Source organism: Pituophis catenifer, unplaced genomic scaffold (genome assembly GCF_029215685.1).
Source record: "Pituophis catenifer annectens isolate HBS135680 unplaced genomic scaffold, rPitCat1.0.hap2 SCAF_7, whole genome shotgun sequence".
Taxonomy (NCBI): Eukaryota; Metazoa; Chordata; class Lepidosauria; order Squamata; family Colubridae; genus Pituophis; species Pituophis catenifer.
In genome coordinates, this window is record NW_027256887.1 from 9,697,720 (window position 1) to 9,721,673 (window position 23,954).

General features: G+C 43.9%; 2 protein-coding genes across 2 annotated transcripts; one reads left to right on the top strand and one right to left on the bottom strand.

Moving 5' to 3' along the window:
* The first annotated feature begins 1,478 nt into the window (after positions 1 to 1,478).
* On the top strand, positions 1,479 to 10,547 carry GPR19 (G protein-coupled receptor 19). Its single transcript, XM_070947589.1, has 2 exons — positions 1,479 to 1,519; positions 9,278 to 10,547. Exons 1-2 carry the CDS (start codon positions 1,479 to 1,481, stop codon positions 10,545 to 10,547), a joined length of 1,311 nt encoding a protein of 436 aa, XP_070803690.1.
* Positions 10,548 to 13,076: 2,529 nt separating this feature from the next.
* CREBL2 (cAMP responsive element binding protein like 2) lies at positions 13,077 to 23,954 on the bottom strand. Its single transcript, XM_070947430.1, has 4 exons — positions 23,852 to 23,954; positions 22,064 to 22,261; positions 18,513 to 18,660; positions 13,077 to 15,275 (listed from the first exon to the last, which is right to left on the bottom strand). Exons 1-4 carry the CDS (start codon positions 23,864 to 23,866, stop codon positions 15,271 to 15,273), a joined length of 366 nt encoding a protein of 121 aa, XP_070803531.1. The 5' UTR covers positions 23,867 to 23,954; the 3' UTR covers positions 13,077 to 15,270.

A 23,954-nucleotide genomic window follows, 5' to 3' on the forward strand; every position in this document is an offset into this window, starting at 1 on the left:
GACTGAAATTCTAAGAGGCCGAAAAATAAGAGTTTAACCTGAAAACCTGATTGTTTTACTGAATCTAGAGAAATGCCGTCTCCTTTGCCATTCCTGGTTTTCTTCCTTCTTTCCTCTTCCACTCTAATGATTGTCAGGGGGCCCAGGGTGACTGTTGCGAAAGAAAACCATCCTCTTCAACAATCACTCGGTGGCGCCATGGCAACCAGGACGTCAGCATGAGACGGCAGCTGGATGCCATCTGAATTTCTCCTTCCTTGGGATCGGAAGCATTTGAGGTGAAGAGAGATGGAGCAGGGCAGCGTGGGGAGATGAGATGCAGAAGCACGGTCAGGGGGGAGCGTTTCCCCTTGGGGGGGACGGCAAAGGTAAGTGTGGGATGGGGTGTTCAGGTGAACAGTTGGATGGGGGGTGTCATTCTTGGCGCACGAGGGCAGGACAAGAAGCAGTGGGCGGAAGCTCGTTAAAAAAAAAAAGAGAGATCCAATCTGGAACCAAGGAGAAATTTCCTGGCAATAAAACCAATTAATCAATAGAACAGCTTGTCTCCGGGAGGTGTGAGTGCTCCATTAGTGGAGACTTTCAAGAAAAGATTGGACGGTCATTGGTCTGGGATGCAATAAGGTCTCCTGCGCTTGGGCAGGGAGATTTACTAGAACAGGGGTCACCAACCTTTCGGACCTCAGGGACCACTAAATTCATAATTTTAAATCCCACGGACCACTAAGAGGAATTTTTGAAAAAGATAAAACAGTATTTAATGCAATGTAAAAAACGCAAATAATTTTTCTGCGGACCGCCAAAATTTTCTCGTGGACCGGGACCACCAGATGGTGATCACTGGACTAGAAGACCTCCAAGGTCCTTTCCAGGCCTGTGAGTCTATGATTCTGTGAATCTCATGTCTGCCGGGGGAAGGGGGCTAACGAAATCTCCCAAGAGAAGCAACAGTTTGAGCCACTTAGGAATGGCCGTCCTTCAGAGACTCTTCCGCTGTCCATGGTGCTGCAAATGCCTTATTTACTTACAGTATAAATGACTTTCAACAAGGCGGGGGTGGGAGTGTGTCAATTCCCACCCACACCTCACACATTACAGGCAAGTTCCCCCTAACAGTTACTAACGTATGCAGATAAATTTGAGGGCTGTTGGTTAGCGCAACGGGATTGTTCTTGAATAGCAAATCCTTTTCTTTCTTTTTTTTAAAGAAAAGATATGGGGGAGTTTTAGTTTAGCTCCTGGGGAGGGGGCCACCCACCTGACTCATTTTCCATGCGATCCACGTTAGGACCTTGCAAGCAGTATCAGCACTGAGTTCCAAGCAACATCACTATTTCTTTTTCCAGGGAAAGGAGGAAGTGCAACATGTTTGACTTTCATTTAACCCTCGGCGGACCAACATCCAGACGTAGAGCCATGGTGAATATTGAAACTGGCTTCCAAAATGAAGCTGCTGGCCCTTGCAACCAAAATTCTCCATGGGGAACATTGCTGAATTGGGAATTGTGCTTGGAAACAGGTAGGATTCGTTCTGCATTCTTCCTTCTGGGAAGTAGGGGATTGGATCAGGGGAGAAACATTGAAATTTTAATGTTAATGTTCTTTTTCTTTGGACCTTGCTGAATAAAATGAATGAATAAAAAATGAAATCAGTTCAGCTATCTCACATCCTTTTAAATACCAGTTATTCCTGCCATTAGAACAGCCGGTGGTGCAGATTCCTTCAGGATTGCATGGAAAGTGAGGCTCTATAGGTTTGGGGATATGTAGTTTGCAAGCACAGGATTAAAACTGGCACATCGGGTATCTCTTGTGGCAAGTCTGGAAAGGAGATTGATGTAAAAGGGTGGGCGCTAGCCAAAAAACCCACAATATTGGTGTTAATGGACCGATAGTTTGAATTCGTGCTGTTTTTTCAGTACTGTGACTGAATGCCACTGAACATGATGGCATGGAGATCTGTAGGATTAATGGTTTACACTGAACGCTCAACAGGGAATTATTCCTAAATGTAAAAGCAGAAAGAAAAATAAACGAGGAATATCTTTTAAAGCAGTATGCCCAATGAATTGGGATCAGGAGAAAGTGGAAAGAATAATGCCACAGATCTCAAAAGACAGCGGGTGAAAGAAATCAGATCTAGATTAGATTTTCTACTGTTGAGGAATTAAAAATATACAAACCCAAAAAATGGACTCTCAAAGATGTACAGCTCAGAGATCTTTGCTGGTTTCACTGGGACAGATCCCTTAAAAGTAGAATTAAAAGGACAGAAGCAGTTCCAAACTGGCCTAGAATCCAGTCACATTCTCTTGTGAAACCTCAACTCTGCAGATGGAGTCTCCGTTGTGGCAACGATAAGCCGGATCTCCTAAAAAAGACTGGCTAAGCCAGAGCTAAAATTCAGCCGGGTCAAAGGTCTCTCTGTTTAGTAAAATCTCATCAGATCTTTCTGGACAGTCATCCATGCTTTCCACTCTTCAACACATAACACTGCATGGTCAGATAAAAAAACCTGTTTTGGGGGGCTGAAAAGAAGCCACTATGTAGTAGCTAGTGACGTGGTGGCTCAGTGGCTAAGACGCTGAGCTTGTCGATCGAAAGGTCGGCAGTTCAGCGGTTCGAATCCCTAGTGCCGCATAACGGGGTGAGCTCTCCTTACTTGTCCCAGCTTTTGCCAACCTAGCAGTTCGAAAGCAGGTAAAAAATGCAAGTAGAAAAATGGGGACCACCTGTGGTGGGAAGGTAACAGCACTCCCTGTGCCTTTGGCGTTTAGTTATGCCGGCCACATGATGTCTTTGGACAGCGCTGGCTCTTCAGCTTTGAAATGGAGATGAGCACCATCTCCTAGAGCCGGGAACAACTAGCACATATATGCAAGGGGGACCTTTATTTTTACCTTATGTAGTAGCTGATTGCCTTCTGTCCATTTGAGTGTTCCAGTGTTTCCTGCTTAGCCTTCTCAGCTTCTCCATGCTTCATCATCTTTTTGCCATGCCCTACTCAGCTTTGAAGCAGGACAACTCTTGTCATGTCTATTGGCATGACTGACATCCCTGCCCTGAGAAACTCAGGCAATTTTCCTCTTTACTCTTGCCAAAACCGATTTCTTCAAACATTTCTTCAGAATGTTTGTATACCAGAGTACTTTAGACATGGGGATATTTCAATCTAATTTAATTCATTCTCCATTTAAATTTCATGGAACCAAATTTATATATTCATTTATTTATTTCTTGGTTGGCTGGTTTAATATGCTGTCCATCTCACTACCCAAAATGACCATATCAAATCTGATTTAATATGATATTATTTGTGTGACGTGATTCAACTTCAAGGATGCACCGATATGTGCTGAAATTTCTGTTCTTAAATTTGTTTAGTACATCATTGATAACATTTAATTCACAGTATGTTTGGGGAAGTAGCAGTTCGAAAGCACGTAAAAAATGCAAGTAGAAAAATAGGGACCACCTTTGGTGGGAAGGTAACAGCGTTCCGTGCACCTTTGGCATTGAGTCATGCCGGCCACATGACCATGGAGACGTCTTCGGACAGCGCTGGCTCTTTGGCTTTGAAATGGAGATGAGCACCACCCCCTAGAGTCGGGAACGACTAGCACATATGTGCAAGGGGAACCTTTACCTTTACTATGTTTTGGGAAAAATACAATTAAAGCAAAGCAAATTCCTTTATAGGGACTCAATGCCTAGAAAATACCCAGTGAAGAATTCTTTGATACTATACATATTTAATATATGGGGTAAGCAGCTGTAAGACGTTCATTGAGTTAGTTGATTTTTAAAAGGTGCTCAGAAACAAATTAATGAAGAAAAAGACTGTCAGTGGTTAATACATGAGGGAGAAGGTACAGTTTGCCAATATCCCACTCATGACTTTCTTGCTGGCCTTTGACTGGTCTTGTGTGCAGGAATGGGGCTTTGGTCTGCTCTAGAATGGGGCTGCAGCTGCCTTGATTGTAGTTCACAGAAGCAAAATGAACCCTTCACATCCAGAGCAGAGGATCATTCGCAGAAAAAAAAGCATTAACTTGGTATCTATGGGGTCCTTGATGTTCTATGATGATGTTACCTAGTTGGGTAATGAAACATCTGCAAGAAAATAACCAAGCTCAGAGAGCATCAAGGGCCCCACAGTTCAACTCTGAGTTACAGATATTCTCTTCTATCAATAACCTGGTATCTTTTTGAAGGCTCCCTAGGAATAGAGTAGAGTAGAGTAGAGTAGAGTAGAGTAGAGTAGAGTAGAGTAGAGTCTAGAGTCTAGAGTCTAGAGTCTAGAGAATAGAATAGAGTAGAGAGTAGAGTTGAGAGTAGAGTGTAGAGAATAGAATAGAATAGAATAGAATAGAATAGAATAGAATAGAATAGAATAGAATAGAATAGAATAGAATAGAATAGAATAACAGAGTTGGAAGGGGCCTTGGAATAGAATAGAAAATAGAGTAGAGTAGAGTAGAGTAGAGTAGAGTAGAGTAGAGTAGAGTAGAATAGAATAGAATAGAATAGAATAGAATAGAATAGAATAGAATAGAATAGAATAGAATAACAGAATTGGAAGGGGCCTTGGAATAGAATAGAGAGTGGAGTAGAGTAGAGTAGAGTAGAGTAGAGTAGAGTAGAGTAGAGTAGAATAGAATAGAATAGAATAGAATAGAATAGAATAGAATAGAATAGAATAGAATAGAATAGAATAGAATAACAGAGTTGGAAGGGACCTTGGAGGTCTTCTAGTCCAACCCCCTGCTTAAGCAGGAAACCCTATACCATTTCAGACAAATAGTTGTCCAATCTCTTCTTTAAAACTTCCAGAGCTTTGGTGTATGTGAATCATGTACGGAAATGGTCAAATGACTGTATTTCTTTTGAAGTTTGGCTTGTGGCTCATGAATTAATTAGGGCATCTTTCGGAAAGTTCACAATAGAGGGGGTTTTTTTTAAACCCTCTTCTTATTCCCCCCTCCCCAAAAGATATCACTGCTTTGGTTCTGAATGTTAAATGCATTGAAATATAGCAAGCATGAAAAAGTACATACTTTGGACAAAACGTCTTGTTCCATTCTGCTGTCTGTTCATTTGTGTTAGAACTGAATCATGCATTTTTAGCTTCTTATTATATGACACATGCTGAGACTCAGTTCGAAAGCCTCCTCACAAAAGGCAGTTGTGAAGCCCTTTCAGAAATTAGCAAAAGAAAGCAATTCTTCATGCCAAAATAATGCTTTAAAGAAGCTATTTTACATTTTCTTTTAACAATTCATGTCCTATTAATGAAAAATAAAGCCAAATGCTAGGAATCAGGAGTCATACGCCTAAATCAATGTATTGAAGACAAATCTAATAATCAAAGAGTCATTCAATTAAATCCAATAACCAATTATGATAAGGCTGATAAGGATATGGTTCTAAAGAAAGACGATTTATGTCCATCACTAAAACGAAATAAAACATTGCTAACTATATTACACAATTTTGAGGAATCAGTATGTAAACTTGTATTCAATTCGCATTACAATAGAAATTAGCAACCCATATTGCTAATTTAAAATTGTGCATGTTATTTTCCTGTTGGATTCAGTCCAACCAGTTCAATCTGTTGATGCCCCATTTGAGAAAAGTGAAGATGAGGCTCAGAGACACTGCCTTTTGCTATCTGGGTTGGTCCTTTGGAACAGCTTTCCCACAAACATTTGGTAGGCTCCATCTTGCTGTGAAGTTTCCGAAAGATGCCCTAATTAATTCATGAGCCATGAGCCGAACTTCAAAAGAAATACAGTCATTTATTAGGAGCACCATTTCAGAAATATTCAGATGCAGTTAGAACTAATCCCACGTAGATTTACATTCCCCTATGACTCGGTCTCTCCCCTCCTCTCTGGCCATGTCATAAATCACATTCTCCGATTAACCACTTTGGCTGGCTGTGAAATCCAACACCCTCCTTCTGATTGCGGTCAGGAAGAATGTATGGAATGCACTTCAGTTAGGGAAATCAATCAGCTCTATCAGTTCTCCCTCCCTCCTGCTCATGGCAACTTGAAAGCTTTGCAAGTTGACACTTGCCTTTTTCTCTGGAGGCTAAATACATATGAACAATGGTTGCAGGAACTGGGCATGTCTAGTTTAATGAAAAGGGGGATCAGGGGTGATATGATAGCAGTGTTCCAATATCTAAGGGGCTGATACGAAAAAGAAGGGGTCAACCTATTCTCCGAAGCACCTGAAGGCAGGACAAGAAGCAATGGATGGAAAGTAATCAAGGAGAGAAGCAACCTAGAACTAAGGAGAAATTTCCTGACAGTTAGAACGATTAATCAGTGGAACAACTTGCCTGCAGAAGTTGTGAATGCTCCAACACTGGAGATTTTTAAGAAGAGACAGGACAGCCATTTGTCTGAAATGGGCTTCCTGCTTGAAAATGGTTTCCTGCTTGAGCAGAGGGCTGGACTAGGAAACTTCCAAGGTCCATAGTCTGTTTAAAAGCTACTCAAAACTGAGCAATTCTGGAGGCTTTGGAGCCTTGATTGCACCTCAATTTGGTTGTTAAGTCAGTTTTGTAGCTTAACAATTAATGAATCTTCCATGTGTGCACTTTTCCTGATATTACGGTACTTCTTGCGTGTTTTAGCTTGTAAATTGCTAAGCATCCTCAGAGTTTGGCATCCTATGAACGTTAATGACAATAATAATAATTTTTCATGTCAACTCAAGTGGGAGCTCTTTAACCTTGGCAACTCAATGAATGCTAGTAGTAAACAACAGAGAGTAGCAAAAGCTGTCTCTCTGGAGGATGCCAAATTGTAAGGGCCATATATAGAATTTCATCTGCCAACAGATTAGATCAGTTATATGTTATAATATTTCAAGTTATTGAGATAATACCTATTGTGAAATCCAGCAAAAAAAAACTTGGACCCCTATGCAAATATTCCACTGGAAAACATAGAAGTGCAAGAAATAAAAAACCTGGAATGTGACATCTATATGCCTGTAGTTTATAAATATGAAGAGTCTACAATTTATATTATGCTATTTTCTTGGAAACTGTTAGTTGGACCAAATCCTTTGGATCAGTGCTTAATTTTTAAAACGTAAGTAATTGTGGCAATACATTCATCTGCCCTGAAATACCCCTATCAAAAAATGTTGGAAACATAAGTGCTAAGTGAGGTACTCATCCTGTACTGTTTGTGTACAATTATTGCTAGCAGAGTTATATGTTTCCATTGGTTTCTCCCCTGATCTTCCCATGCAGACTCTCAGCACAATATGCATTTGCTATTCTTTCTAAATGTTGCTCTTTATAAATTCTATAAAGAGTGGAGCTTAGGATCACATTGATTTGCAACCTCGGAGCCTTGGTGGCGCAGCAGACTAAAGTGCTGTTAAGTAACACCAGCTGCCTGCAATTACTGCAAGTTCAAATCTCACCAGGCTCAAGGTTGACTCAGCCTTCCATCCTTTCGAGGTAGGTAAAATGAGGACCCGGATTGTGGGGGCAATAAGCTGACTTTGTATAAAAAAAAAAAGAACACCGCTTAGGGGCCCCCGAAAGCCCTACTAAGCAGGTATATACAAAAGTATGAAGGCTATTGCTTAACGCATTGTAAGCCGCCCTGAGTCTCCGGAGAAGGGCGGCATATAAATCGAACCAATAAATTAATTAATTAATTAAATAAATAAATAAATAAATAAATAAATAAATAAACAAACAAACAAACCAACCTCGTTCTCCCTAAGAGTTTTCTAAGGGTCGCCACTTCCTTAATCTTAGGCTAAAACAAAGTTCGACGGCAAACTTGAAATTACATTACAGTTAATCGTTGACTTAAAATCACAGCTGGAAGCAGAATTTCCCAACAGAAGTAGAAGGCTAAGCAAGGCTATTGTTAAGTGTGTGTCACGCCCGATTTTACAATCTTTTTTTTTTTTGGCATGGTTGTTAAGTGAATCACTGAAGTTGCTAAGTGACTCCCATGATGGTTAAGTGGATCTGGCTTTCCCGATTGACTTTATTGGAAGTTGGCTGAGAAGGTTACACCAACGCTGATCTATCTCTTTCCTCCAGCCTGGTGCTGATTGCATCGCATGCTGCTCCCCCAGATCATGCTGGCTGAGGAATTCTGGAAGTTGAAGTCCACAAGTCGTAAAGTTGCCAAGGTTGCAGACCCCTGCCCTAGATGCCCCCCACCGCAGTGCCATCAGTTAATACAGCATGTAACATGTAGCATGTAACGTCTGAAGGCAAGCTGTACCACTGGTATATTGTTCTCACTGTAAGGATAAATGTCCTGACACTGAGAACAATTAACTATTGGAACAGTTTGCCTTCAGAAGTTGTGGATGCTCCATCACTGGAGTGTCAGGTTTCGATATCGTCTCAAATAAAATAAATTGCATTTCCAAACAGATAGTCTTTGAAGAAATCTTTCATTTTATTAAGCACGACAATCTGCCCCCGATCGTGGCGTAGCCAACTCTGACTTCCTGACCCCAAACCCTCCCTTTCCGTTCCCCAAAGCTCTGCGTCTCATTGGCCTTCTTCCAAATCACTCTCCCCACATCTACTACTTAAGCTCCCAGGAATGTCCCCCCTCCCATCTCATCTCCTAGGGGATATTATCTTCAGGGAAAATAAGTAGGTGAAATGTCAAGCGTCCTCTTGCCGGCTGCCCCCTCTTCTCCTTCTTATGTCAGCACTAGAGTAAATGCAGGTTGAAGTGCTGACATGGAGGTTGTTAAGAAGGGCAGTGGTGGGATTCAAATAATTTAAAAACCGGTTCTCAGCCCTAATGACCGGCTGGGTGGGCGTGGCCATGGTGGGCATGGCCAGGGGGCGTGATAGGTAGCACTTGGCCTCCTGCACTCCCCCTGGGAGCAAAAACGTGCCACAGGAGGGCACACCGCACACACCCCATGCCCCGTTTTGGCCCTAGGAAGCCTCCCTGCACTTACCTGGCAATTAAAATGGGGTGTGTGGGGACTCCTGGAAGGGACGGGATGAGAAGGAGTGAAGCCAGCCAGCAATTTAACTACCGGTTCGCCCGAATCGACCCGAACCGGCTGAATCCCACCATTGAAGAAGGGGTCAGAAAGCTATTTGTCTGGGATGGTATAGATCTCCTGCTTGTGCAAGGGTTTGCACAAGACAACCTCCAAGGGTCCTTCCAACTCTTATTCTGTCACGAAGACAAAGTGATGATTGTTACTATTCCTTTACTCCTAAAACAACTGATGGATCTTTCTCCCCATACAGTCCTCTAAGGGAAAGACTGACTATGCTGCTCTCCCAAGACATGGATCACCACACCACGCCTCTTCTCACCCCAACCTCAGGTCTCCTGCAACAAAACCACCCTCAGGCAGAAACCTCGAACCCTTTGGGAAGCCACGAGGCCACTACCTTGTCCAAGGAGCCTGGGTTAGAGAAAAACAGCACAGCTTCACAGTATGAGTTGATGCCTGAAGAAATCATCATTGCCAGCTTGCTTTGGGGGTTGTTATGGTTATTCTCCATCTTCGGAAACTCCCTGGTTTGCCTCGTCATCTACAGGAGCAGGAGGACTCAATCGACCACCAATTATTTCGTGGTCTCCATGGCCTGTGCAGACTTGCTGATTAGTGTTGGGTGCACACCGCTTGTCCTGTTCCAGTTAGCGTCTGACGGATGGACACTGGGGAGCATGATGTGCAAGACAATCAGGTATTTTCAGTATCTCACCCCCGGGATTCAAATTTATGTCTTGCTTTCCATCTGCGTTGACAGGTTCTACACTATCGTCTACCCGCTAAGTTTCAAGGTGACGAGGGAAAAAGCCAAAAAAATGATTGCGGCGTCTTGGATCTTCAATTCAGCCTTGATGTCTCCGGTTTTCATTTTTGGGGGCTTGGACAGAGACCATCACTGCCGGTTTTTCCCTCCTTATTCTTGGGATGGCGCCGTTTATAGCATCATCCATGTATTAGTAGCTTTCCTGATTCCGTCGGTTCTCATCATTTTCTTTTACCAAAAAGTCATCAAGCACATTTGGAAAATCGGGAGCGAGGGCAGAACAGTCCGGAGGACGATGAACGTGGTCCCTAGGACAAAGGTGAAAACAATCAAAATGTTCCTGATGTTAAATGCTCTCTTTCTGCTCTCGTGGCTCCCATTTTACGTGGTCCAACTGTGGCACCCGCTTGAGACCGATCGTAGGAAAAGCGCCTTGGTCTTTTTGATGGTGACTTGGATATCGTTTAGTTCCTCGGCCTTGAAACCTATGTTGTATTCGGCATACAATGCCAACTTCAGGAGGGGGATAAGAGAGACTTTCTGCATGTCCTCCATGAAATGTTACCGGAGTAATGCCTACACCATCACAACCAGCTCCAAGATGGCCAAGAAAAATTACGTGGGGATCTCAGAATTCCCCGTTGTGCCAAAAACTGTTTCCAAAGACACCATATACGATTCTTTCAACAGAGAAGCAAAAGAGAAAAAACTTGCCTGGCCTATTAATTCAAACCCACCAAACACATTTGTATAATTAATGCTGCCGGTCCTTTCAAAGGCTCTTCCTTTGAACAGATGCCATCTACATGAAGGATTTCCATACAACTGAGCAGGGAAAATAAATGCTTTGTTTTATTGAGTCCATTTATTTTATCCTACGGCACGTTGTTTTAAAGCTGCAGACTTCTTTAGAATAACCCAGGGGTGGGTGGGGGCTGCTGGGGGTTCGCAGGGGTTCAGGACAACCTCTAGCTATCAGATTTTTTCTTATTTTCCTCCCCAAAAACTAAGGTGTGTCTTATACTCCGGTGCGTCTTATACTCCGAAAAATACGGTACTCGTGTCATTTTGTGCAGCAAGATCGCAATATGGGTGATATCGCACACATCCAGTCTATACATCTCCACGGAAGACAATATCAAGTACCTTCAGCGATACGTACCAATTTGGGGTGCGCTCCAATCGGAAGATTTACGTTCAGGGTCAGATTGGAGAATTAAAAAAACAACAACAGCTCAAATTTACTTTGGATTTATTTTCAGGCCTCCTTACTCTACTTGGCAACCCAAATCTGAACCACCACCGAATACTATTTGAAATCAGTAAACAGCTGTATTATTGCAAATGTAACGTCACTCGATGAAACATGCTTGGCCAGAAGAGTCAGTATTTTTGCCACATTCCCAAGATTTTTAAAGGGGAGTCAAGGCAATTAAGAAGCATTTATTTTCCTTTAACACAGGCCCCAGATCTGGCTTCTGGAGTCTCCGGGAGTCAGTCTCCGATTGAAGGAAAAGCTCCACGTCGTCATCAAAACTCCCATTACCATAAGAGACTGCAGAGTGTGAATCAGAGACCTGCAGTGTAACACAAAATATTTGTAAAATTCTAGGCTGCTGTATGTTCTTGGTGCTGCAGGCTGGCTTAGGTTCAAAACCAGTCAGTCCTCAATCTTCTCCTCTAGTGTCCCAAAGGGGCTTTTTCAAGAGGCAACTGGACTTTTCTTGTTTTTCTTTGAAGACGTTTCGCTTCTCATCCAAGGATGAGCTAAAGAAACTTCTTGGATGAGAAGTGAAATGCCTTCAAAGAAAAACAAGAAAAGTCCAGTTGGCCGCTTGAAAAAGCCTCTTTGGGGCAACCGGGACCTGGATGACCGAGAATCTCCATCGACTTCTCCTCTTGTGTAACTGTCAGCCCCACATGCAGGGTGGATTTGATTTATTTATTTATTTATTTATTAAATTTATATCCCGCCCTTCTCCCCGAAGGGACTCAGGGCGGTGAACAGCCGAGAATTAAAATAACATGCAATATAAAAGTTAAAATAATTAAGAATAAATTAAATTAAATGGCCACCCCAATTTAAAACCCCTAGCAATACAATTAAAAAACCCTAAAACCTATTCAGGCCAGGCCGGCTTGCTGAAATAAAAACGTCTTCAGGGCCTTACGGAAAGTGCGGAGATCCGGAATCAGCCGTATTCCGGGAGGTAGCTCGTTCCAGAGGGCGGGTGCTCCCACAGAGAAGGCCCTCCCCCTGTGGGCCGCCAGCCGACATTGCTTGACCGACGGCACCCTGAGGAGGCCCTCTCTGTGAGAGTGTATTCACGTCAATTTAAATCACTTCGATTTAAATCAAGATTTAAATCACGAATAAAAAGGCTTGATTTAAATCAACTCGATTTAAATCATAATTTATAAAGAGCGACTGTCATCTCTGTCCCGCAGCGGCTCCTTCTTTGACCTGCCGTTGGCTCACCGACAGTCCCAATATTGCAGAATATACAGCCTCGTGCTACATAACTAAGCTCCATTGCATGCTGAATAAACTAAATTATTAGTGTTATCTTAAATAGAAAACTATCCTTAGATACATTTTTACTCCAAAAGCATTTTATTCAAATAAATTTGATAAAAATAAAAAAAAATCCAATTTAAATTTTAAAAAAATCCAATTTTTTTTCATTTTTTAAAAGCAATCATCGATTTTTATCCACATGCCTACCCCACAGGCCCCGGTGAGCCTTGGTAGTACAGTGGTCTAAGGCACCCTGTTATTAAGCTGGTTATTAAGACCAGATGTCTGCAATTACTGCAGGTTCGAATCTCGCCAAGGCTCAAGGTTGACTCAGCCTTCCATCCTTTCTAAGGTAGGTAAATTGAGGACCCAGTTGTGGGGGCAATAAGCTGACTTTGTATAAATATACAAAAGGATGAAGGCTATTGCTGAGCACATTGTAAGCCGCCCTGAGTCTCCGGAGAAGGGCGGCATATAAATCAAATTAAAAAAAAAAAAAAGACAAAAATCTCTCTCAGACCATCTGGAAATACTAGAGCACGGTTTTTTAACCTCAGCAATTTTAAGGTGTTTGGACTTCAAATCCCAGAAAGCCCCAGCCAATAAAATGCTGGCTGGGGTTGTCTGGGAGTTGAAGTCCATGTACCTTAAAGTCTCTAAGGCTAAGAAACATTGAGATCGGGGAATTAAACCCTGGCTTTGGAAAGTTAAGGCCAGCGTATCAGAGCCTCGGATTCCATTTGCAAAGGAAAAAAAATTCACTGCTTCTTTGAGGTTTTACAAATACTGCAATTTATTGTTTATTCCTTTTAGCAGCTGGATAGCAGCTTGGCGTCATAGAGGTTGCACAGTTTTACCCAATTGCCATAAGACGACTGAAAAATCACAATCTTCCATACAGAAAAAGGAAGCTTTCATTAAAACAGTTTTGTTTTAATACATATAAACAAAGTACGTTCGTTGTTGTTGTTTTGTTTTCTGAGCTGCTGGGTTTGGGTGTTTCTGACATGATGTTTCAACCCCCTGCCCTCTGTCGGTAACCCTTTTCAATAAAGGACGGCGAAGGCTTTGTTACATTCATTTTAATACAAAAGGGCAGACTTTTGGTCTTACGATAACTCAACTGTTTTGTCCCCTGCAGCAAAAATACACGCAGTGTTAGGTTGTAAATTGCCAATATTATTCCCTTCCCAACACTCAAAACTACAGACGCACCGATCCCATGGAACGGAAAATACAAAACATCCTGTATGCTGCATTCATTGGCTAGCCTTTCTCCATAAATTCGCAGGCCCTTCTTACCCTTTTTATGTCAAAAGCAGACAATATGGTCTTGCAACCAAGAGAGAAAAGGCAAGGGGAAGGGAAGGGGCAAGCTGCTTCTGTTCCCCCCTTTCTCTAGCCAGCTAGGTGGGGTATCTTCCTTATAAAACCTCTCCACGACTGCATTGAGCGGAAGAAGAAAAAAAAGACTGCAATGATTTTGACTCATCAACTCCTATTAATAAGCAGCCTAAGCGAAGACGCAATCATGCAAGTTTAGAAAATATAAACTAACCCCACGACACTTCGCTGCTGAAGAGTTACTCCGCTGCTGCTCAAATGACTCATTCGCCTACCGTGTTTCCCCGAAAATAAGACCTGATCTTATATTAATTTTTGCTCCAAAAGACGCATTAGGGCTTAGGGCTTATTTGGGGGGAAATGCGATACTAAATGGACCCATCTGGCTGACAGTCTTAACTGGGGCTTATTTTGGGAGTAGGGCTTATATTACCAGCATCCTGAAAAATCATGCTAGGATTTATTTTCCAGTTGGGTCTTATTTTTGGGGGAAACAGGGTAATTAATGAAGTCTTGAATTTAGCACTGAACTTAAACAGTCAACTCAATCCACAAAGGGCTGGTTGTGTGCTAAGACAGCGGCAGCAGCATCACACCAGGCACCCGCGACACGACACACCAAGAACACGATGATCTGTGCATGCAACGGCAACGAAAAGAGGGGTTGCTTGGCCGAAGAGTCCCACGAATCTCTCACATCCTAACAATCTGAACCAATATCTTCACCCCATACTGCAGGCAGGGCACCCTCGCTTTATGTACATCATCTTACGACCGAGATGACACGGGAGTCAAAGACTTCACAATTCCACAAGTACAGCCTTAACTCCACTAGTTCAGAGACATCCGAAGGAAAAGAAGGCGGCGACATATTGGCCATCTACAGCAAGATATTATCAGCATGTGCTATACCGGTATTTTTTCAAACTTGACCGCTTAAGGTCCGTGGACTTCAACTACCAGAATTCTCATCAATGGCCATGAAGGTTAGGGAATTCTGGGAATTGAAGTCCGAGCGTCTTAAAATGGTCCCGTTTGAAAAACACTCTGATATATATATATATATATATATATATGTCCAATGCAAAACGGGCTATCCCGTGAATAATAAACTCTACTTCTCTCTATATATAGTATTTTCCTTAAATAAACACTAAATACAGTAAATAATAAAAAACGAAATCAAAAGCATAATTATAGGCCTGAACGCAACAAAGGAGAGTTTGGTGGCCCAATCCCTAGGAAAAACAGGTGTCTCCCCTTTTTCTCAGCCACTTCTACCCACAAAATGTACCCGAGTTTCTAATACATTTTGGAATAAACTTGGGGTTGACGTAATCTCGGGCCTTTCCTTCTCTGCTTCAAGCAGCTATTCCTGCAGACACCGGGATGTTGTTTAATTAGATCAAATGGATCGAAAGGATTTTACTTCTGCCCTCTTGCTGTCAGGCTCATTTGGAAAGTCAGCTCAAACTTCCAACTGCAGTACAGCTGAACAGATGATATGGCCAAGGATGAGCACACGAAATCCGTAGATTACTGCTTTTTTTTTTTTTTTTAAACATCTTCGTTGTTGTTGTTTAAAATATGGGCTTCAGTCTGCTTGGACTGACCTTCACCCTGGAAGAGAAAAGAAACGTGTTTTACATTAGAGTTTTATGTGGTCAGACCTCAATTCTGCAAGCGGGTGTTTTTATTTAATTTATTTACAGCCAACTAAAATATGTACCGGAGAAGTGGTGAAATCCTCTGCGGGTTGCGACCGGTTTGCTGGCCGCGCATGCGCGCTGCGCACCAAACGCATGCTGTGTGCACGCATGCGCACTGCATGCCAAACGCACGCTGTGCGTCAGTGGGGAAATGTAAAATTTGTTACTACCGGTTCTGTGGGCGTGGCTTGGTGGGGCGGAGGGTAATGTGAGTGGGTGGGCGTGGCCAACTTTTTTTTTTTTTTTACTTTTAAAAGCATTTTTTCTACAACCTTAAGAGGTTGCAGAAAATAATGCTTTTAGAAGCCTCTGACGCTCAGGCATCTCGGCTGGGATCGCCAGAGGCTTTTAAAGGCATTTTTTTTTTCTACAACCTCTACGGCCAAAGAGGTTGCAGAAAAAAATGCTTTTAGAAGCCTCTGATGATCCCAGCTGAGCCGCGCGATCATCAGAGGCTTTTATTTAAAAACTTTTAAAAGCATTTTTTTGGCCAAAGAGGTTGTAGAAAAAATGCTTTTAGAAGTTAAAAAAAAAAGCCTCTGATGATTCCACGGCTCAGCTGGGCATGGGAGGGGGGGCAGGGATGTTTGCTACCGGTTCTCCGAACCCCCCACCGCCATCTCTACCGGATTGGGCGATCCGGTCTGAACCGGGAGCATTTCACCCCTGCTGTGCATGCGTCTATGCAGTGCGCACAAAATGCATGCTGCACGCGCAGTGCGTGCCAAACGCATGCTTCTTGCGGGAAAAGGAGCCGTTTGAAGGTAAGTAGAACAGTGAGGGGGGAAACAGCTGTGCCGCGCGATTTAGATTTGCTAGAAATCAGGATTTCCTGCTTTCTAGCGAATTTAAATCGCGCGACACAGCTGATCATCGGAAATACCGGTTTGGACAACCCGGTAACTTTTTTTTACTACCGGTTCACCTGAACAGGTAGCTTTTATTACTACCAGTTTGCCCAAACTGGTAGCATTTCACCCTTGTACTGGACGCAATCCTTGCCTGAGGATCCTCACATGGGGTGGAAGTTAAAGGCAAGAGAAGGAGCACAGCACAAACATGATGGCATGTTGACTTTTGCTCAGATCCAGATCCAGCTGAATGCTACACTAGAAGGAAGCAGCAACAGGGGTGTCTGGAGTGAAGCTCCACTCCCAGTATTTTCATTTGTAAGCCACGAGAGTCATAAGCCGAGGCATCCCGCCTTTTTTGCAGCCACCGTAAAGCAAACATGATGGTCGTAGAGCGCCAATTCTTATGGGTGGGGTTATTTTTCTTTCTTTCCTGGAAATCGATCGAAAAGGCTGGAAACCGGCAAAAACTGTCGTAGATCGTGGCCACAACATGACTGTGGAAATCTGCAACCAGCTGAAAAGTGAGCCAGCCAGCCAAGCACTCAAAATATGATCATGTTTCTGGGGAGGGTGGAGAGTGCCGATTTCCAGAACTGGGTCATAAGTATCTATTTGCGGGGGATGGGTTCCTACCAGTAGCAAGAACTACTCGTACTCAAGACTGCCAAGGAGGTCTGGGAAGAAATTCAACCTCAGCCAGACCCCTGATCTAAACAGCCTTTCTCCTTTGACCACAGATGGATGGAGGTGTGGCCTGCCAGCGGCAAGTGGATCTGGCAGCAGATTCGAACAGTGAGGAGGTTGGGGAGGAACATGGGCCAGTCCTGGAGTCTGGGGGAGGCTCTGATGAGGGCTCTGCGTCGGAGGCAGAGAGGGGGCCAGGACCGTATGCCAGTTATCAGCTGCCTTTGGAGTCGGACATCAGTGAGGCAGATGAATAGCTGGAGCCTGTTCCCAGTGTGCGCATGCGCAGAGTTGCCAGACGAAGGGAAAAGCTAAAGAACAAGGGTCGACTTGGGAGTAAGGCAGGGGTGAAATGCTCCCGGATCGGACTGGATCTCCCGGTACCAGTAGTGATCTTGGCCGTTGGTTCAGCGATCCGGTAGTGATGGCGGAGTGAAGCTCCACCCACCCACCCGTGTGTCATTCGTTTTTTACCTTCTGCGCATGCGTGGGTTTTGCGCATGCTCAGGTCTGCATGCGCACATGATGCGCGCGGGCTTCCGAACCGGTAAGGAAGGTAAGTAGATTTCATCCCTGGAATAAGGTGGACAATGAATGGCCCCTCCCAGAGGGAATAAAAGAGGAGCGAAAGGGGAGTGGAGTTTGCAGGAGACAATTAGTTCATTCCTGCATTCTCCCAGTGTGCGCATGCACAGAGTTGCCAGACGAAGGGAACAGCTAAAGAACAAGGGTCGACTTGGGAGTAAGGCCGCAGGTGGACGATGAATGGCCCCTCCCTGGGGAGCAAAAGGGGAGTGGAGATTGCAGGAGACAATTAGTTCAGTCCAGCATTCTCCCAGTGTGCACATGCGCAGAGTTGCCAGACGAAGGGAACAGCTAAAGAACAAGGGTCGACTTGGGAGTAAGGCCACAGGTGGACGATGAATGGCCCCTCCCAGGGGAACAAAAGGGGAATGGAGTTTGCAGGAGACGATTAGTTCATTCCTGCATTCTTGCCAAGTATTGCGGCATCTGAAAGATATCGGCCTGGCCGCTCTCCAAGCCTGATAAAGGTCGGGGATTGTGAACTATCTTGAAAGACTGCGGGAGAGGAAAGACTTAGCTGGAGAGGAATTCACTGTAAATTAAATAAAAGGGGTTTATCGGGACGAGGACTCAGCTTCCTGCTGCTGGGGAAGCCTAGGTCAGAACAGATGGCAGCCACGGAGCCTTGATAGTACAGTGGTCTAAGGCACCCTGTTATTAAGCTGGTTATTAAGACCAGCTGTCTGCAATTACTGCAGGTTCAAATCTCTCCAAGGCTCAAGGTTGACTCAGCTTTCCATCCTTTCTAAGGTAGGTGAAATGAGGACCCAGTTTGTGGGGGCAATAAGCTGACTTTGTATAAATATACAAAAAGTATGAAGGCTATTGCTTAGCGCATTGTAAGCCGCCCTGAGTCTCCGGAGAAGGGCGGCATATAAATCAAATTTAAAAAAAACAAAACAAAAAAAAAACCTATCTCCTGGGAACCAGATTATGACAGGTTTATTTTTTTTATTTTTTTGGCACCCTGCCTGCCTCTGCCCACGGCCATAACGAAGTGAAGAATGGCGTAAACTGGAGCTTACTGGAACTGTGGCTGTTGGCGTCGCTCTTTACGGCTCTGGCCATCTTGCCGACGTTCTGCTGAGGCTTGCTTTGCTCTTCTCCGCTCAGGAGAGCTTTAATTTCAGAGGGGATTTTTCCTTGGTCCATTGCCATGCACCACTGCTTGTACTGAAAGAGAAAGACGCAACGCAAAAAAAAAAAGAGACGTTAAATCGTATTCCAAGTTTTTAGAACTTGGGAGGTTCCCGACACTTATTGCTCCTGTGTTATATAAGCTTTGGAATAAATTATAAATCTGCCTAAATAAATCCGGGTTTCGGCATTTCGCACAACTTCCCTGAGCCGTAAGAGCAAGACTCCAGCAAGGATTCAATATAGGTAGTCCTCGACTTACAACCACAACTGAGCCCAAAATGTCTGTTGTGAAGTGAGACATTTGTTAAGTGAGTTTTGCCCCATTTTAGGAACTTTCCTGCCGCGGTTGTAGAGTGAATCGCTGCAGTTGTCCCTAAGGTGCTTTTTCAAGAGGCAATTGGGACTTTCTGGTTTTTCTTTGAAGACGTTTCGCTTCTCATCCAAGAAGCTTCTTCAGCTCTAACTGGATGGTGGGGGATGGAAGGATTTATACCAGTGGTGAAATGTAAATTTTGTTACTACCGGTTCTGTCGGCGTGGCTTGGTGGTGGTGGGGGTAATATGACTGAGTTGGTGTGGCCAACTTTTTTTTTTTTTTTTTTTTTTTACTTTTAAAACCATTTTTCTACAACTTCTTCGGCTGCAGAGGCTTTTTCTTTTTTTTTTTTTAAGCCTCTGACGATCCCAGCTGACTTGTCTGATCAGCAGAGGCTTTGTTTTTACTTTTAAAAGCATTTTTTCTATAACCTCTTCGGCCGAAGAGGTTGTAGAAAAAATGCTTTTAAAAATAAAAAAAAAAAGCCTCTGATGATTGTGCGGCTCAGCTGGGCAATTGGGGGGGGGGGGCAGGGATTTTTGCTACCTGTTTTCTGCTTCCATCGCTACCCGATTGGGCGATCTGGTCCGGACCGGGAGCATTTCACCCCTGATTTATACTCCTTGCAGACAGCTGGTCATTTGCACCTGAGTGATGCAAACTCAGGTGACCTTGACAAGACAGATATACCATACACCGCCAGGAGGCCTCAAAGACTCTCTAAAAGGATGCAAATGACCAACTGTCTGCAAGGAGTATAAATCCTTCCATTCCCTACCATCCACTCAGAGCTGAAGAAGCTTCTTGGTAAGAGAAGTGAAAGGTCTTCGAAGAAAAACAAGAAAATCCAGTTGCCTTTTAAAAAAGCACCTTTGGGACAACTATGACCTGGATGACTGAGAATCTACATAGACATCACTGCAGTTGATAAATTAGTAATACTAATACTAATACAATATAGTTGTTAAGTGAATCTGCCTTCCCGATTGACTTTTGACTTTGTCAAAAGCTGCAAAATGGGATCCCATGACCTTGGGACACCACAACGGTCATAAGTATGAACCAGCTGCCAAGCATCTGAATTTTGACCACGTGATCATAGGGATGCTAAAAATGGTCGTAAGTCGCTTTTTTTCAGTTGTAACTTTGAGTGGTCACTAAATGATTTATTGAAAGTGGAGGACTGCCCGTATCCTGCAAAGTTATGTGCTCTTCTTTCAAGCAAATAGGAAGGACAAGGAAACAGACGTGAAATGTTGAAAAGGTACATATGTAAAAATGTATGCAAATCTGCATAGCGCCTACATAACCTTACATTCTGCTTTTTCTTTTTTTGGTATATATTTTTTTTATTTTCTTTTGATACAAACATTACATCTCTCATTAAACAGTGTGTCATCTTGGTATAAAGCTCTTCGTGTCTTAACAATTAAACTTACCACCATATTCATTTCTTACATTCATTTTTATATTAACACTAAATAATAATAATACTAATAAAATAACATAAACCTAGCATTTTTCTTCTTAACTTATCTAACTTTACAATATATTGCTTTCATATTTATTCTCTAACCATTGATAAAATAACTCCCATATGTTATAATAATCTGATTCCTTGAATTGCAAGTGTTAATCTATGCACATTCTAGTATTTTCTTAACCACATTTTCATCTATAGGGATGTCTTCGCCTTTCCAATTTTGTGCAAATACGATTCTAGCTGCTGTTATTACATGGATAATCAGATATACAGTTTCTTTACTATAAGTTCCCAGTAAGATCCCCAACAGGAATAGCTCAGGTTTTAAATCGATATGCTGTTGCGTCCTCTTCTCCAGCCACATACACATTTTTGCCCAATATCTTAAATTCTGCTTTTTCTGACACCGAGCATGAGCTGCCATCATTCAGGACCTTTAAAGGTCAAAGCCGGCACAATTGGCAAGTCGCCTTTGTCGATTTGTCTTTCATTTTCAAGAAATTCCACACAGCTTTTTGAGAAACAGTTCTCAAAGCCACTCACGGAGTAAAAATAGATGAGGACGACAAATGAAAATGTCTGCCCTATTTCTCACGTGTTCTTCCTTGAGCAGGCTTCTTCCGTCATGAAAGCCTCGGTGACAAAAATGGTTCTCGGCAGCTTCCCACTTTCAAGATGTCCCACCAATAACGGTTGTTGGAACTCTTTGCCACTGGGCACACCTGATGTACTGTGAGTTGAGCTGTTGAGCTCCAGGCCCACGGTACAACGAGGAAGGGCTAATCCTTATTAAGACTCCATCTGCATGAACCTTGAGCCCACAATGCTAGGGGGCCCATCGGATTGTTACCTAGGATTACATGCATTGAAAGTTTGCTAATGTGACACCTGGCAAGATCTTAGTTTAGGGCAGAGGTCGGCAACTCAAAGAGCCAAAAAGATCCTAACTGGAAGCCTCCCGTTCAATTCTGGAGCCGACCGGAAGTCCAGTTCCCCCACCATAGAATCTCCTCCTAGCGTGGCGTCCTTTTTCCTCTACCTGTCCTAACCAAAAGCCCTATCAATTGTGGAGCTGACCAACAACAGGGAGCTGCAGCAGAGAGACAAAAGAGCCACATGCGGCTCCAGAGCTGTGGGTTGCTGACTCCTGGTTTAGGGAAATAGCAATAGCACTTAGACTTATATACCGCTTCACAGTGCTTTATAGGCCTCTCTATGTGGTTTACAGAGACAGCCTATTGCCCCCAACAATCTGCGTCCTCGTTTTACCCACCTCGGAAGGATGGAAGCTGAGTCAACCTTGAGCCTGGTGAGATTCAAATTGCCGAATTGTAGGCAGCCGGCAGTCAGCAGAAGAAGCCTGCAGTACTGCCCTCTAACCACTGCACCACTGTGGCGCAATCAAATGGGGGTGGATTGTGGATAACCAGGGAGCCAAGCTATGCAGGAAGACACGGCGGGAATAATGGGAAATTTCAACTACCCCAACATCAGCTAGGAATCAAACTCACTAGCGATCAATTGCACCTCAGTCAGAAAACTCAGGAACTTTTTTAAAAAAAAAAAAACTTTGGGGAATGGGAAAAGCAAAAGGGAAAACAGAAAAGAGGGAAAAGGAAAAAGGGAAGAGACGATTACCATTTCCAGTTCTTCTCTAAGAGCACAGATGGCTCTTTCCCGGCTTGAAACCAGCTCTTCCAAATATTGGTACCTCAGTTTCTTCCTCGCTCTGCATTCCCTCGCGCTCTGCCGGCTCCTCTCGAGTTTGGCTTTCAAATCTATTTTAGCTGGTTTACGGCCCCGTTTACCTGGTTTCTTCACTTTGCCACCAGCTACCTGGGGTAAAAAAAAGAAGAAGAAGGTAAGAAAATCTATTGTGAAGGATATACGCAGATGTGTTTCTCTGGAACGACCGCTATGAAAAACAAACAAACCCTGAGCATTAGAAACCAACTGTGAGGGAGACAGATTTGAGAATCCTAGAAATAAGCCAGCCTTGCCTGAAACCACGAACCTTTTATTCCAGTTTAATCTAGGCCGGTATTTCTTAATCTTAGCAACTTTTGAAGCTATGTCAATTTGAATTCCCAGAATTCCCTAGCTAGCTGACTGAGGAAGTTGCTGAGTTTGAGCACAAGAGCATTACATGTGGCATCTTGATAATCTTGAATAAAATGATTGATCCTCACAAGTATGATGGCAAGCAGCACAATAGAATTCAATTTTCTTTTACTACCGGTTCTGTGGGCGTGGCTTGGTGGGCATGGTATGGCTTGGTGGGCGTGGCTTGGGCATGGCAGGGGAAGGATACTGCAAAATCTCCATTCCCTCCCCACTCCACGGAAAGGATGCTACAAAATTCCCATTCCCTCCCCACTCCAAGGGAAGGATGCTGCAAAATCCCCATACCCTCCCCACTCCTGGGGGAAGGATACTGCAAAATCCCCATTCCCTCCCCACTCCTGGGGGAAGGATACTGCAAAATCCCCATTCCCTCCCCACTCCAGGGGAAGGATACTGCAAAATCCCCATTCCCTCCCCACTCCTGGAGGAAGGATACTGCAAAATCCCCATTCCCTCCCCACTCCTGGGGGAAGGATACTGCAAAATCCCCATTCCCTCCCCACTCCTGGAGGAAGGATACTGCAAAATCCCCATTCCCACCCCACTCCTGGGGGAAGGATATTGCAAAATCTCCATTCCCACCCCACTCCTGGGGCCAACCAGAGGTGTTATTTGCCGGTTCTCCGAACTACTCAAAATTCCCACTACTGGTTCTCCAGAACTTGCTGGATTTCACCCCTGCTATAATCCCTGGATGGGGGACCACCAGGAAATCAAAGATACATCTTGGGAGAAAGGAAGGGCCAAAAGGGCCTTTACTTGGGGCCAAGGAAGCTGCACAGTTATCTTCTGACTCGCCTGGAGGAAATATTTATCCATTTTAAAAGTAGGGAATTAATTAATTTTTTTTCCCAGGGGGGAAAAATTGTAATCCAAGGGGGGGAAAAGTCACAGGAAAAGGGCCAAAATGCATCTTCTTAGCACACAAAACCACTCCTTTCATGGGGGAAAAAAAATTCCCAGGGGTGGTTGGGAGAAGAGCCCATTATAGCAGTTCCCAAGGCGGGACCAGCGGCCCATTTCATCCTTGGACAAGGCACCACCAAGAAATCCCAGGGCTGACCAAGAGGAGGCAGAGAACCGGCCCTTTTTCTTGACTTTATTTATTTTGGAAAATTTAGATCATAAATCTCTGTATGAAGGCCCAAGGCGGGTCAAAACTGAGGCCCGGGAGGCGCTTGGGGACGATTTGGATTTTTGGATGGGAGACCACGAAGAAATCCCAGGTCCAAAGCACCCCGGAAGAAGGCGGCCAACCTCTGAAAGCCCCGCCCCCCCGGGAGCCCCTCCCAACCTACTCACTTTGCTTTCGTCCATTAGGCCGCTGGGAGGGTCTCCTCCGCCGTCGTCGTCGCCGCTGCCGCCCGCTAATCTGGATCCGGGCTCCGAGGAGAGCCAGGCGCTC